The following is a 16797-nucleotide window of genomic DNA, read 5'->3' as shown; positions in this document are numbered from 1 at the left end:
TATAGTGGCCTCTGGGAAGGTTCACCTACAAGAATTTTACTTGAAGGGGCGCCTGGGTGGCTCAGTGGGTTAAGCTGCTGCCTTCGGCTCAGGTCATGATCTCAGGGTCCTGGGATCGAGCCCCACATCGGACTCTCTCCTCAGTGGGGAGCCTGCTTCCCTTCCTCTATCTGCCTGCCTTTCTGCCTGCTTGTGATCTCTGTCTGTCAAATAAATAAATAAATAATCTTTAAAAAAAAAAAAAAAAAAAGAATTTTACTTGGATGGAGAAGAGGGTAGTTCGCAATTAAATGATAACACAGCCTTAAAAAGTTTCAGTTCAAAGTCCTGTAAGCAATAATGGGCAGTAAAAATAAGCAATTTTTTAAAAATCACTGTTTTGCGCCTGGGTGGCTCAGTGGATTAAAAATCACTGTTTTTAAATTTTACTGTCATTTTTGCAGACATCATTTTGCAAAAAGGTGAACATGAATCATGAAACAACGGCTATGTCAATAGACACATAATGTTCAATAAGAGAAAAAAATTAGAGGGACTAATTTATCATTTGCATGTTTATCAGGCTTGATAAAAATTATTTTTTAATTATACAGTCCTTGTTTTCTCAAAGATTTTTTATTAAAAAACTAATAAAGTATGTCAAAGGTTAAGGAACAGTCACAGAAAGAGGATTATAACCTCCCATAATCTTATAATAATCACTCTAAGAAGTTTCTAAGAAAGTACTAAAGGAACCTTTTCAGAAAAATTTTATAAAGATGTCACAAAGGCAGTTTATGGGCTCAATCTTGTGAAACTCCCAGAGAAATCACCATATTACTTTAAAAAAATTAAACAAACACCCTGTGCCCAATGGGTGTCCAGGTTTTCCCACAAAATTAAACCAAAGCTCCTTGGGTAACCCCATTCTTCCTGTCTGAGGAAAAGAAAACAGAGTGGATCAGCGCTATGATGTCTGCAAGTGTGCACATACACAGCGAAGAAGGGAAATGAATTGAGAGCTTTGGAAGTGTTTTTGCTAAAACAAGTTGTTTAAACAATTGTAAAGACAACATTCAGAATCCATAACTTTGCTGGTTGCATTAATAAAACAATACAAATGTTTTGGGGGAGTTGAAAATCTCAAACACTGCTTTATATTTTTTTTTTACTTAAATCAAATCTATTCTGATTATGGTAATTGATTTTCTTATAATTCTTCAGGTCCATCCTCAAAAATGACACACGGCAATCCATATTTACCTTATTTTTCAAAGTAATGAGATGACTGTTACGTCAATAACAAAGACTAATTGCATCTGAACAATTTAGCATAACTACCAAATAAAATGTAGGGCAAAGCCAATGTGATATAATTATATGCATTTTCATTACCACAGTACATGGCAATAAGGTGAAAAAGGGATACCTCGAGTAGAGGCCCATATGAGCTCAGCCAAATTCTTGGAAGTTTTTATCACTGTTAGTTACTGCTTAGCTATGTGTGTGTGTGTATGTGTGTGTGTGTGTGTGTGTGTGCAGACACACACACAGGCGAGCCAGCTCTTTGGTCTCACAGTCTCCTCTATACTGGCCTGAGAGGACACAAGCAGTGGGTCTTCCTTCTAATCCCTAAAACCTCAACGTTCCTGAGCTTCCAGGCACCAAAACCCCCAGGCTTCAAAAGCTGGACCCAAGGACTTGCAGTCAATAAGAGCAGAGAGACCAGCCTTTCGGGAAGACAAGTGTGATTAACAGTTGAGTCGGAAATGGAGATCCGGCATGGGAACAGCCGCCCAGAAAGAAGAGAGGGTGAAATGGAGCTCTACTTTCAAGGGTCCCAGAGTTTGACAACAGAAAGACAGTAGAGGGTCCCCCTGGAAGAGGTTGCCAGGGCTGAGTAGCTGCTTTGCAAAGTCAAAGGCCTGATCTAAACAACCTAAAAACTCTTATCCTAAAATTCCAGGGCAAAGGGACGAATGTCAGATTAGCTTTGACCTAACAGAGAAGGAACGTGAGAAGGGTACCAAGAACTAAGAGCAGAGGGTCCTAGAGGAGAAAAATCCCAACCTTCTTCAGCCTGCCCCAAAACTTGGCAGAATCTATGCAGATTATTTTCGTTCCTAAATTAAAAACTAGGAGTAGAACATGAAAACTTCACATCAACATTTCCAAATCAGGGCCCTACTCCCCAAACTGAGCTTTTCACAAGATGGTGCTCAAGAAAGTCATCTCTTACAACTGGGTTTCACTGGGTTTTCTACAGTGAAGACCAAAAACTGGCAATGCATTGTATGGCCACCATCCTGGGCCTGGTGAAGACCCTCATACCCACACCCACGGAACAAGTTTAAAAGAAGGATCCCTTTTCCGCCTTGCGTCTAGCTGACACGTGCACGTGTACATACCAGGCTTCATGACCTGACTGGCTTTAGCTCATTCATTCCCTAAGCATGTATCATAATTAGTCACCGCGGTTGAGGGTACACAAGATGAGGAACAAGCACTCCCTGACCTCAAAGGCTCACAGTCTAGTAGGAAAGACTGACAACTAAACCAGTAGCTAAAATATAATGAAGCATATACTATAATGAGATCAGTACTGTAGACTTAGTGATACAAGAACAAGAGATTCTTCAAAAAGGTATCAATGTGGGAAGTCGGCCCCAAGATGATGGGAAAATGAATCTCCTCAGCTCTCTGAGGCTTTTTTTAATCCCAGTTTTGCTAATCTTCTCACCTCAACAGGTTGATGCTTACCTATAACGAAGACAGACCCCAACTGCTTTTCGCCTCAGCAGACAGGTCACCAACAAGGCAAAGGAAAAGTACTGAAAGAAATGCCACAGAAGGAGGTCCCAAAGAGCACCCGCAGGTGAAGACAAGCCATGGCACCTGAGGGACAGGGCTGAGTAAATGGGCAAGCGCACCACTAGGGGACCAGTGCTGGGACAGGGGAAGCACACGCAGGAGCTGGGGGCCATCCAGGAGGGACATCTAACCCACACCTGGAGTCAGGAAATACTTCCTGGAGTCCGTGATTTCCAGGCAGCCACGTGAACAGGAGGGGGGGGTTGGCCAGACAGAAGGCAAGTAGGTGAGGTGGGGCTGGGGCCGGGGAAGACAGCTGGAGGAACAGTGCTCACACAGAGGTTCACACATAGTCAAAAACCCAAAAGGGCCATGTTCAAGGACACTCCAGAACTTCGGCAGGAGTAGATAAGAGTTTGACTGAGACAAGTAGGCCTGGGAGGAGAAGGAGGAGATAAAGCAGCAGAGAGATTGCGCAGGACGTGCTGGCTACGTAAAAGAAATGGAGGTCATCCTAGAGGAAGTGAAGTCTCAAGCACTAAACAGGGGAATGGCAAGGCTGGTTCTACACTTTAACAGTTAGAAGAGACTGGGAACCGAAGGCCAGGACCCCAAGCAAGAGAGTGCTAGAACATGGCAGGAGAGAGAAGACGGTAGCCACTGAGTCAATGACACAGGGACGGGAGAAACTGTAGAACCTGAAACCTGCTCATCAAATACGGAGCGAGGCTTGCGGGTATCCCCTGCAGGACCGCAGCCACAAGGAACACAGACAAAAAAAATAATAATAATAAGGAAAGAGCAAGGGAGTGTGAAGCAAGGAGCAGAGCAGCGGCACTGGCACGTGGGACAGAGGCCACGGATGCTGCCAACAAAGTCCCCACACGGGGGCTTTCCGCAGCCTCTACCTGCCCAACACACAATCCGCGGGATGTTCTAACCACCTCATGCCTTTAAGTAAGGAGAGAGTTACATTACTGCCCTGTGAAGTAATTCCAAGCACCAGTCATCTGCGGCTGGCTAATTAAAGCCCAGATTCCAATTACGCACTCAGGGGACCCAGGGCCCGCGGAACCAGAACCTCGTCTGAAGCGTGCCGCGGCAATTCCGTGGAAGAAGTCTGAAAAGTCTCACTATAATGATCCACACGGGTTCCCGAAGCTTCTCAAGAAACACTCAAGCAAGGCGACAGCTGTCAACAAAGCATCAAGTGGGCCTGGGGGCAGAACAGGTTGAAAAGGGAACGTGAAAGCACTTATTGTTCCGTGGTAGCCCTGATGTGGCCTAATACAGAGTACTGCACGTGTAATTCTGAAGAAACCAGGGAGCCAGGAAAGGGTAGAGGGAAGAAATGAGATGCCGGGTCAGACCTTACTTTTTAAAATGTTTTTTACACGGAAAACATCATCATCAACAACAACAACCTACTATTTGGTGGACAGCTAGAGGGTCCACGGATTGATTTTGAATACCTCAGCTTTCGGCAGAAAAATGTACACTGGAAGCGCTCTTGGGCAATTTATTTTACGAGATCAGGGTCACCCAGATGATGCTCTCAAAGTCTATCAAATCCTAAGAAAGGCAAAGATACTGCTAGTCAAGTGTTTATTTTACAACTGGCATATTAAATCTAAATCAGAGATAGTATTTTTATGTGCTGCGTGTCCTACACATTATAATCCATTAGGGCTGCTTTTATAAACAATTGTCTGGTATTTTACTTTATAACTCTTGAAGCATGATTATAAAATTTATACTTTAGAATGGTTCTCTCTTTGTGGTTTATGATACATTGTTGGTACTAGGCATGATTTACTGGATTGTTATGCCCAATAACAAGACTTGCTCTATGAGAAAACACAATCCACTGTCCCACGATTCACTTCAGTGTCAAAATCTACGGCAGCAGTAAGGGGGCGTTTCTTCAATACAGCTTTGCTCCTTCCTTCCCTGTGGTCACTGACATTCCTTCCTTCCAGCTCCTGAGTACTGCAACCCCATGGCATTCCTGTATTTCTAATCTGCGGTATGCAATGCACCTAAGAAAACAGTTTCTTCTTTCTAGTAAAGAAGGAACAGGTAAGGAATTTCTGGCCCACCTGACTTCATACTCCTTGGAAACACTAATGCAATTATGCTACACAGATCACAGGGCACGGGCCTCCGAAGACGTCATAAAAAGCAGCTCAGCCAGTAGTCAACCAGTTAACCCAGAAATCAGAGGGCAGAAGTCCTAAGTCACAGAAAACTATGGGAAGGTGTGACTCACAGCATTTCAGAACCTACTAAGCTTCTCTAATCCCTTTCCTCTACAGCTGGAGCTTTTTCTTTTCTGCATGACGCCCATGTCACCATCCACACTGCCAATGATTTTTTTATGCCATTTTTAAGATGGAACCATTGCTCTCAATTTTAAAATAAAATGGGTTTAAATTTATGCTGGTTTCTCAAAAAATAAATATAACAAAAGAGTGACAAATCAAGGGACTCCAAGGAAGGTGCCCTAGACCAAGGGGAGCAAGGACTGAAGTTCAAGTCCAGCCAGGAAGGCCACTAACCAGCCCAGTGGCCTCAGGACCAGACCCAGCCACGTGCTTCCTTGCCTTGGTCCCTTCCATCTCCACCGCACGAGGTGGCCGTCCCCATCTCTAACTTCCAACACATCCTCTACTTTACCCAAAACCCACTGGCATCATTTCATCTGCCCTGCTCGGAAATTATCTGTTGTGTCCTACACTGCCTCAAGCAGCTAAGGGCAACTTTGTTTTTTGGGTTTTTTAATTTGTTTTTTTTAATTTTTTTGCCATAGGGCGGATTAAGGACAAATAAAAATGCTTACAAGGCTGCTTGCTTTTTCATGAAAACGAAAATGATTTTATTTAGCAGTCTAGTAGAAAACATATATTCTTACAATTTAGACTTGTTAAATATAAAAATATCAATGGGAAAATCAGCACTGCATTTTTTAGCCATAAAAGCGTTATTAATATCTGAGTGTATTTGAAAAGTAGCAACGAATGCAACTTTCTATACTGGCATCCTAAAATTAAATGGAAGTGCTCAGTAGCCACTAGGCCCTACAGGATAAAAGGGAACTCCTTAACTTCCCCCGTCTTCCTTCCCTTACCCTTCATGTACCCTTCATCTAAAGTACTCAGGTCTGTGTACGGACACTCTTGATCACCTTCAACACCAACACCCCCCACCCCGTGACCTGTCTGCCCAAGCTCTTGACCTTCTCTGAGTTCCTAAAACACTTTCTATACTTCTTACATATTCTATCTCTCTTACAAATTCGCCAACTCAAAAATATTAACTGAGCAAGTGAAGGGTACTAAATGAGTACTTATCTATTACAGTATAATGTTAAGTAGGTTTTGACCAAAGTAACAATTCCTTGAAGCCAAAGATTGCTGCCATGCTAGTACTTGCTGATGGATGGAATTAACAAAACGAGATCAACCACCCATTAAACATAGACTGTGGATTTATTTTTTTAAGAGCAGAATATACTGCCTACAGAATTTGATTTAAAACCTTTAAGTTGGGATGCCTTGGTGGCTCAGTTGTGAAGTGGCTGCCTTTGGCTCAGGTCATGATCCCAACACCCTCATATCGAGTCCCACATCAGGCTCCTTGTTCAGCAGGGAGTCTGCTTCTCTCTCTGCCTCTCTGCCTACTTGTGCTCACCCTCATGCATGTGCACTCTCTCTCTCTCTCTCTCTCTTTGACAAATGGATAAGTAAAATCTTTATAAATAAATAAAACCTGCAAGTCAATAGTATACACATAACTTCCTTTTAGGAACTGTCAGACAAATTATCTTCTATGGCACAAAAAGTGCAGAGTTGAGAAACTGACATCAAAAGAGTTTTGTATGTGAAAAGTTGGAAACCTAGACATTCCGCTCTTGCAACTCAAGTCAAAAGAACACGCACAACTTGTTTACTGTGATCTCTCCCTACTGTGTTATATCTAAATAGGCCTTAAAGAGCTGTTTAAAAATAACTAAGAGGGCCAGATTCTAGGAGAAAAACACATAGAACATATAGATGAATCTGTTTCCCTAAATTGGTTGTTTAGTTTGGGCTGTTCTATTTCCAGCTTAAATTGGTTTCCTGCAATTTGTTAAGGCTGCCAAATACTTAGTGATCTCAGTGATGTACTTAACACAAATCGGCAAATCTTTCTTATTTTTTAAAATGACAAGAAATGTACAGAGAAACTTGCACAGGGAGGATAATGATAAAAGGGAGTTCATTTGCCTTTTTCTCCAGATGCTTCATTTTCATCTGGTTGCTAGGGGCTTGGGAAACTGACAAATAGTGTCCTAATATCATTTCCTGCCTGGTTTTTCCCTATTGATTTGGGGACAGGTTTCCTCTACATCAAGTATGGTCAAGCATGAGAGGTCTGACCTCCCCATAAGCCAGAAAAATTGAAGGATCGGGGTGGAAGTGAAGAAAATCAATATCCAACACTGGTTTTTAAAATCAAAAGATGCAAGATGTTAATGAAAAGGTCAATATATAACTAGTACAACAGTATCTCCTTAAGACAGACTAAAAAAAATTCCCTGGTGTAAAAGCAAACCAACAGTTGGGATAACACATTAACACAACGAAGAGTCTGAGGCAGCGAGGACACAGTTAAGTTCTTTAGAGCACATTCATTTATTAAAGTGGCATTACAATCTGCCGTGTGTCACATATTATATTATTTTGCCTGAACAGCTTTACATGCAAATACTTATTGCAACGACTCATTGATCTGGTTCAAGGTTTGGCAAAAAAAAAGTTTCAGTAAAATCTTTGGAGGAACTCACTTTCTTATAACATAAATTATATTCTCGAAACTATATATATCACAAAACTTAGTTCCTATATACAGAAATCTCAAGGCTCTCAGTCCATCAAACACGCTGCCCTATATCCACACGTATGAATAGCCTAGGGGTGGTACGAATTAAGACTCGTATGAGGAAGAAGGCATTTTAGTGAATATTAAAAATTCAACTCACATTTAATATGTAATTTACTTGACACTGAAAAATGTAGAAAAGGCTGGTGACATTTTTATCAATATATTTTTATAGACTTGAAAAATTATTTCATAACACATCTAAGTTATAAATCTTAAGAAATCTATTACTGAGTATTAACTGAAACCCCCAAATGAGACAAATGTGGGAAAAAAACGTAAACTTTGAGGCTTTCTACTTTTATAAACACTTTTTCTATAATTTTAAGAAGAATAAATCTCTGTTAATTTGCACAATCATAGCCTAATTGCATTCTTAATCTAAAGGCAAGATCATTTCAAAACTGCATACCAGATCTTGGCTCTTCTCTCAGGTTGGGTTGGAAGAGGTTAGGGAGATATTCTACTCAGAGGGCTGCATCGTGTACCACATCATGGTACAGACAGAAAAGGCAAGTATTTGGGTGGGACGTGAGGGTACAGGTGTTCCCCGGCTACTCCAGAGTCCAGGGAATCAATATCTCCAAAACACCCACAACACACAGGTCAGGAAGCTTTCTATAGACTGCGGGGAAGACAGTACACCCCAGGGACATATTCCCAGAAGGGTCCATTTACCCACGGTCCTGGGGGAGGAGCTGGGATACGGGAAAGGCAGGAAACAAAATTCGGTAACACACAGTGCCATCAAGCTCCATGACCTCCATCATGTCATTAAAATCATCTGATGAAGGTCCCAAAGCCATGCCCTGATGTATTCCAGACCGGACTGTGCAAAAGAACTTTCTGCACGATGTACCGGCACTGTCCAACAAGGCAGCCACCAGCTGCGTCTGGTTACTGAGCACTAAAATGGGACAAGTGCAACTGACGAGCTAAAATGTCAGTTTTACTTTATTTTAATTAATTTTAATTTAACTCTTCACAGCCACATGTGAGTAGCAGTTACCATCTGGAGTTCAGCTCAAGCCTGACCACCAAAACATGAGATGGCGTTCCAAGAGTGCTCAGTGCCCAGGGTGGTCAGGGACCAGCATCCATCGGTCGTGTCAAACCTAGAACTGGGAAGGGACAGATCCCTTAGCACAACCAGGGTGCACCACAATGTCCAGGCATGCCCCGCAGGCCAGACCAGGTGCATTCACAGAGAGCCTTTCCACTCATTCCCACTCTCTCGAAGTATCAGTTCAAGAAACCAACGCGAGAAGGAAAATACCTCTCCTACCACACATTACTCAACGAGAACCAAGAAGCAACAACTGCTTACAGAAAGAAGGTGGTTTCTATACTCCAACAGCATGTCACTAGAAGGGCACTCTTTCCCTCCATCTAGATTCTGTCACTTTCCTTCCATAAAAATTAGCAAAGTGTCCTACAACTTATAATAAAACAGAGTGGCTCAGAGTCAAAGACAGTTGAATTCAACCATTGCCTCCACTGCCTACCAGCTCTGTGACTTTGGGCAAGAAAATTAATCATGTCAAGTTTCTGTTTCCTTCTATGTAAAACAGTCCAATAACTGTCCCTTCTTCATAGGGTTATAAGATCAAATGAGATAAGACATATAAAGGATTTAGCAGAATGCCAGGCACACAAATAACATTATTTAAGTATTATTTATCACTATTCCTTCATTATTTCTTCACTGTCATCACCATTATCATCCTCTCTCCCCAACACAGTAGGCAGAAAAGGAATCTACCTACAACGAATCATATTTTAGATCAAACTCCAACTTAAAAAAATATCTATACACCAAAAGTTATTCTGTCTAGGTCTCTCTTATGCTTCTTGCCTTTTTTTTTTTTAAGATTTTATTTATTTATTTGACAGACAGATAACAAGTAGCAGAGAGACAGGCAGAGAGAGAGGAGGAAGCAGGCTCCCTGCTGAGCAGAGAGCCCAATGCAGGGCTTGATCCCAGGATCCTGGGATCATGACCTGAGCCGAAGGCAGAGGCTTAACCCACTGAGCCACCTAGGCAACCCTATGCTTCTGTCTTTCTTATATATTTAGTTGTTTCTGCCCAAAAACCCTAAACTTTTTGAAAGGAAAGATTTTTTTTTTCTGTTTCTGTGTCCTCTCAAAACACAGACCCTGATTATTTGCACAATAGTGGATATTCAATAAATATCACCTGAATTAAATTTATAGAATTATATTCCAGAATGATCAGGAGTAGCTATTTTTAAAATGTAGAATGGGGGTGCCTGGATGGCTTAGTTGGTTAAGCATCCGACTCTCAACTTCGGCTCAGGTCACGATCTCAAGGTTGTGAGATCAAGCCCCATGTCAGGTTCCATGCTGGGCGTGGAGCCTGGTTGAGATTCTCTCCCTCTGTGCCTCCATTGCCCCACTCACATGTGCACCTGCTCTCTCTCTCTAAAAAAAAAAAAAAATTATATATATATATATGGCATCTGCCCTAAAGTAACTCAACACTAAGCACTAGGAACTATCCTAGGAGCTGGGAATTCTGCTGTGAACAAACAGACAAGGGACAAGGTCCCTGGAGCTTATCTTCTGGTGGAGATGGCAGCCACTGTGCACAAGTAAAAGAAGGGTGGTAGGAGATGATAAATGATGAGATGAAAACCAGAGTCCAGTCATGGTGTGCCTCCATGGAAGCGAGGGAAAGCTGTTCAAATTATAGTCCATGTACCATGGAGAGCCACCACTGGGATGTGACACGGACTGATTAATTATTTTTTTTCTCCAAGATTGCTAAGGCCCAATTTCCAAGATCACATGGCAAAGTGTAAGGGGATGAGAGAGGAAAAGGGAGCCAGTTACGAGGCTCCTAAGAAGGCAAGGTGCAAGCCGCTGCTTGTCTGTGTCAGGACTGCAGCCACAAAGACAGATGTGAAAGGGTCATACTCAGATGTGTGCTGCAGACAGACGGACAGACCTTGCTTATGGCCTAAGGTAAGGAGGAAGGAAAGGACAGGGCCCAGATTTGGCGCTTGACCACCTGTGCCATTTACTGAGAAAGACACGGAAAAGCAAGTCTTTAACAGAAAGGCTTGTTTTGGAGATGTTACGTTGAGGATCTGAAAGCGGAGATTTCAAGTAGGCAGTTGTCTACGTTTTGTTTCAGGGAGAGGTCAGGGCCAGCGATACAACTGTGGGAGTCCCACACAGCTGCACCACCATTCAAAAGCCACACAAGTGGATGGGATTCCTTAGTGGCATTCAGCAGAGACAACTGGGCTGAAGATGCCAGTAAGGTGGGAGGAAAACCAACAGTGTGGTCCAGAAGCCAAAGAAAGGATTTCCAGCAAGGAGGGAGTGGTCACTTTCTAACGTTATAAACAGTGAACCCCTCTTAAAGCTCCCACTGAAAAAGGAGTTTCGTAAGCGCAAGAACTACTTCTTATTCATGACTTATTACTCGACTATTTCTTATTCATCTCTTAGCCTCTGCTTTAAACATATCAGAAGCTCAATTCATGGTTACAAGTCATGATTAGTAAGGTCACAACTGTCCCCAAGTGAATGGCATTTGGGCAGCATCCCATCTTTCTCAATGCATTTCAGTCTGGAGGCAGATCTGCCACACAACACCCTTCCTAATAAACACAGAAACTACTTAGACCAAGATTAATCATCTCGATTATTTTCTCATTACCATTTCTCCAATAAACAGCATGTCCATCCATCAAACTGGGCAGCAACAAGAACAGGACCAGACACATAGCAGGTGCTCAATAAATATTTGTTGGACAAATAAATGGATGGGGTAGAGGAGAGCAAAGGATAGGGAGATCGTTTCTTATCCCACAGGATCCACAGATAAAATGAGGCTTAATAATTCTCTATAAATGTCATTTAACATCTTATTTTCATCAATAATTAAGATGGAGGAGAAATAAACTGTTTATAAACTTAGAAGAAATCTATTAGAAAATTAAAGCACTGGAGATAGTCTGCAATTTGCAAATAGTAAATCAATTGTTTCTGAGTTCATTTTAGTATAAATATTTGCTCCTAAGTCTCTAATATTCCCACAAGTAATCCATTTCACAAAAGATATGACATAACCTGCCAAAGCTTAATAGAGGGTTCAGAAGCTGGATGAGGAAAAAAATCCTCCCAAGACTGCTTAACAGTAAATTCATTCTCCTTTTCTTACAAAATGTTTTCAAAGAAACCTTAGTACTGATTTCTAATAATTCCGTATAAAAAGCCAAACATCCAGATAACAAGAGAGAAAGAAGTATGAAAGAATTGACTATCAAGTAAACTTTTATCTCTCAATTTTCCTACTAAAAATTCTAAAATTAAAATTTTGAAATACCAGAGGCACCATACGCACCAGAATGCCGCTGAGACTTCGAACCAGATGGGGAGGTTTCCTTCATGCGATCAATCACATTTTCCGAAAGCTGAAAAGGCAACATCAAAACAAAATCAATTACAAAAAAACAAGAAAGAAAATGGTACCACAGCATCCAAGTAATGCAGTCATCCACATCAATATGTATAACAAAAGGCCTAAAGAAATCTAATAGCTATGAAACTGGAAGCAAGGAAGAGCAGTTTGAAGATTTCAAGATGCACCCCACAGCACTATTCCTTTATTTCTTCTAATGCTGTTAATTGCTCATTATAAATAACTCCCCTCCTCATTTTGTACAGTGCATTAAACTATAATCTTTGAGAAAACATAAGCCAAGAAAACTCCTTCGACTTTCCTCCCCTAATCCTACAAATTAATTTTGCAAGCAACAGGTCTTAGCTTCTTCCTTCCCTCCAGTCCCAGAGGAAATGGTATCCTTCCCTCGCTCCTGTTCAAGCTAATCACAAACAATTGCTCTTTCAACAGATTTTATTATGCACCACATCTGTGCCAGGAACTAGGCTAGACTTGGGGTATTTCATAGTCATCAAGTTGCTTCAAGTAGAGTAGAAGAAACAATCGTCAGGCAGTGGAACGTAATGGGAAGGGCACCACCTAAGTCATAGGGCCTGGAACGGAAGTATACAGAAAGCAGAAGGGACAGGACATCTAGCCAGGCTTTGGGTGTGGCGCTGGGAAAGATAAACAGGTGTTAGGAAGAGAAGCCGTAGCATAACAGTACTCCAGGAAGAGGGAAACACACGGCCGTATAGATGAGAAACCGGGCTTGCCACCACCAGACACCAAGCACAGATAACAAGTAGGCAGTTTGCAATAAGGCAGAGGCTCTGAGAGTCCTCGGCCCCCAAGTTACTATCATACCATTCTTTTTACTTCCTTTATGGCACTTGCCACTGTGTGAGGCAGTCTTGTGTGTCTGCCTTTTAACACTCAAAAGGAAGCTCCGTGCAAGCTAGCATTTGGCTGTCCTATTATGTCCCTGGAGCCTCAATAAGCTGGTTACCTGGAGGAGGGGCTAAGAAAAGGACTGAAACATCGACGAATGAACGGGGAGAACGGCTGAAGCAGGAAGCTGAGGAGGGGGAGACGGAAGTCATGAGAGAGGGCGCAAAGGGAAATACGGTTTTAGATTCCGAAGACACCTAGTAAACCCTTTAAGTGAAACCGTCTAAACGGATTCTGAGGGCAACTGGGCACTTCTGGAGGATTTTAAGCAGGGCGGTGACAAGATCGGACTTACTTTTTAGAAAGATCACTCTAGCTACAGTGTAGAGAGCAGATCGGAGGGGGACAAGAACAGAAGCAGGAGGACCCCTGAAGGAAGCTAAGGGACCAATTAAGAAGCTATTAGACATATGGCCACACAAAGATTCGTGCAGGAGTGTTCAGAGCAGCATTATTCGTAAGACAGCAGGAGTGAAACCAAGCAAATGTCCGTCTACTGGTGAAGAGATAAACAGAACATCGTGTGTCCATACAATGGAATAAAAATCAGCGCTAAAAGAAGTGAGGTTCTGATAAATGCTACAGTATGGATAGACCTAAACAACAGTGAAGGGGAAAAAGCCAGACACAAAAGGCCACATATTGTATAATTCCATTTATATGAAATGCCCAGAAAAGGCAACTCTGCATTGATAGAGAGTAGAGAGGTAGATGCCTAAGGCTAGAATAGGAATGGGGATTAACTATAAAATGGGCATCTTATTGGTTTAACTATAATCTTATTGGAATAACTATAATATGAGATCTTATTGCTTTGATGGGAATGTTTTAAAACCGGATTGTGCTGATGGTTGTACAATTCAGTAAATTTATTAAAAAGTTTTGTATGCAGAAAGAGGTGAATTTTATAATATGTAAATTATACAATAAAGCTGTTACTAAAAAAAAAAAAATAAAAACTATTATGGTACTCCAAAGGGAACACATTCAAAAGATACTTAGGATTCAAAATAGCTAACATTCACCAATTCCTTATTATGTGCCAGACATTACACTAAACAAAACACTTTCCTCATTTAATCCCTAACAATTATAGGAAATAGATAGTTTTACCATCGCCACTGTATAGGTGAGAAGCTGAAACACAGCTAGATTATATATCTGCTCTGGATTTTCCATTTGATCAATAATGGAGCCAGGATTCAAACCCAGGAAGTTTGAGTCTCAAGGTTCCATTCAGGTATCCTGTTTTACAGGCAGACTCAGGGTCTGATCAGATGTGGAAGTGAAGCAGAAGTCATCAGGACATCTAGGTTTCTGGGCCACGTAACTGGGCGATCCTTATCCTCCACCCACAGAGACCTTCCCACTTCCACTTCCTTGATTCACTACTATCTATCTAGCTTATACCCCAACACAGCGGTGTTCTTGTAAAAGTCACCAGTGACCAAATAACCTTTTGTATTTATATAAAGAACTTTTATACTTCTAAAACACCTAAGTTACATGGCTTCCCTTTAGTATCTAACACCTTTGCTCACTGTCCTCTTGTGGAAACCCGTCCACTGGCTCTTCTGACCTCCCACTACCCTGACTGCCCTCGGACTCTGGCCATATCTACTCTCTTGCTGCAGGCTTCCCCTTCCCTGCCTACCCTTCAAAGCCAGAGGGCCCCACATCGGCTTCCTTGCCTTTATTCTCTTCTCACTCTAAGTGCTCCTGTTGGTCGTCTTATCCACTCCCTTGACCTGTAACTGCAGTTCATCAATTAACGCATTCTAAATCCTTTATCTCCAGCCCAAGACCTGTGTGTCCCAAAAGCTAGACCTGTACACTGAACTGCCTGAAGGACACCTCCTCTTGGACAGACCACAAACAGCTCAAGCCCAACATGTCCTAAACTGAATTCATGTTTGCCAAAATCTCTTCTTCCTCTTGCTTTCCTTCACTCATTAATGACGCCACCCCCTTGCAGCTTTCCAAATCAGAACAAAGGACTTGGCTTCGACTCTTTGTTCTCCCTCATTCTCTTTGCTATAAATTCCTCAACCCCTAAATATTCAAAGAACACATTTCTTCTCTCATCCCCCTTCCCCTGGCCTAATTCATGGTACCCTCAATAATCCTCCTAAAATGCAAATCTGATTATGGTAACTCGCTGCTTCAAAATCCTTCATACCTTCTGTTGACAGAGAAGTCCAAATTCTCCTGCACAGCATTCAAGACTTCCTCATCATTTGGTCATGGTCCAACCTCAATTTCCACAGCCCTTTGCCTAACTACTTCATACCTTGTTCTCTACCCATACCAGCTACTTTTGGGATGCTGTCTCTTTGCTTTTACACATGGCCGTACTGCCTTTTCCCTTGGCCCCGTGGGAGGGAAGCACCTTTCATAACCCAGTTCAAACATCCTAACGCCTTCTCTGCCCAAATCACCTCCCCACTCCATTCCAACTCTGCCAACCCAAGGCTACCCGTATTCGTGCCCCCCCACACCTTGCACCAATCTCCCAACATGGCACTCCACGACAGAACAAGTATTTGCCTTTCCACAAAACTGTGAGCTCCTGAATATTACTCAATCATTCACTAAATGTTTACCAGGCCAAGTACTAATCAAGGCCCTTGTGATAACAAGAGTGAACAAAACAGTTTGTACCTGAGCAGTTACTAACATCTCAGGACCAAAACCAGAATGCAGGGGATACGGTTAATGGAAAGACTACAGCTCAAAAGCTGGGGTCTTTGGAGGAAAATCCCAAGACTCCTCTAGGAAGAGAAATGGAAGTTAGAAGGACAATGTCAAGGAACTTTCTATTTGAAGATGTCAGGGTCAGCTGCTTCTTTCCTAACAACTGACAGCCACTGACACTGCTGCTTAAACTCATCTGCAAAGCTGAGATACATCGTAGGGAAAAACCCTTTAAGATTGACCACAATCCTCTCAAATTTATAGATGAGGAAAAAGTCCTGAGTAACATCCACTTACTGGTAGCATCAGGATAAGAAGCAACCCCCAATCTCTAGTCCAGTGCTTTCTCTGTTAAACAATACACCCCTACAATCCTATGTGAAAATAAATCCACTTCCTCTTAAGGAGATAAAATGAGGCTTACTGAAGTTTTAGAATCTTTAATAGCTTCTCGGCCTTTTGGCTAAGATCAAGTATAGAGTTTTAGAATCTTAAAGTGATTTTAAAGCTCATTCAATATATAATATAATATACTACATATCATATGTATTCATAGGCCATTTTATAGTACTCTATACAGGAAAACTGTGGCATAGACTTAATATATTTTAATAATAATAGTATAATTTAACTTATGTAATTAAGATATTTGTGCTATGTTATGGGCTATTCATAGGTCTGGCTAAAAGGAGAATGGATCTAGTAAAGTTAGGGAAGCTGAGATTTAACACGGTCTTTGTGTTTTTTCACATAGGGCAGGATTAGCTTAGCTGTGCTATTTTAATTCATATCAGTTTTCTTGATATATAGAAAATTCAATAGATCAACAAGATATTCCTTCAGAAGCACAGAATCCTACCATGTGAAGATTGGAAGGAATCTTAGCAAGTATCTATTCTAATCTCTTTGTTTTAAAGAGGAAAATAAGGAATAAAGAAGTTCAGTGACTTGCCTGATGGTATAGCCACTTAGGAGTAATAAACTGTGAAATTAAAAAAAAAAAATACAGTACTCTATAATACACTACA

General features: G+C 41.7%; 1 protein-coding gene across 3 annotated transcripts in view; it reads right to left on the bottom strand.

The window, feature by feature from the left end:
• Window positions 1-16797, bottom strand: part of CHCHD3 (coiled-coil-helix-coiled-coil-helix domain containing 3) — a 272891-nt gene that overhangs the window by 248817 nt on the left and 7277 nt on the right. For all 3 annotated transcript variants that reach the window (XM_059396389.1, XM_059396390.1, XM_059396392.1), the window contains exon 2: window positions 12086-12155. In XM_059396389.1, coding sequence (XP_059252372.1) covers window positions 12086-12155 — 70 coding nt within the window. The remainder of the gene's footprint in view (window positions 1-12085; window positions 12156-16797) is intronic.

The sequence above is a fragment of the Mustela nigripes genome, chromosome 4, assembly GCF_022355385.1.
Source record: "Mustela nigripes isolate SB6536 chromosome 4, MUSNIG.SB6536, whole genome shotgun sequence".
Taxonomy (NCBI): domain Eukaryota; kingdom Metazoa; phylum Chordata; class Mammalia; order Carnivora; family Mustelidae; genus Mustela; species Mustela nigripes.
This window is presented reverse-complemented; position numbering and strand designations above follow the sequence as displayed.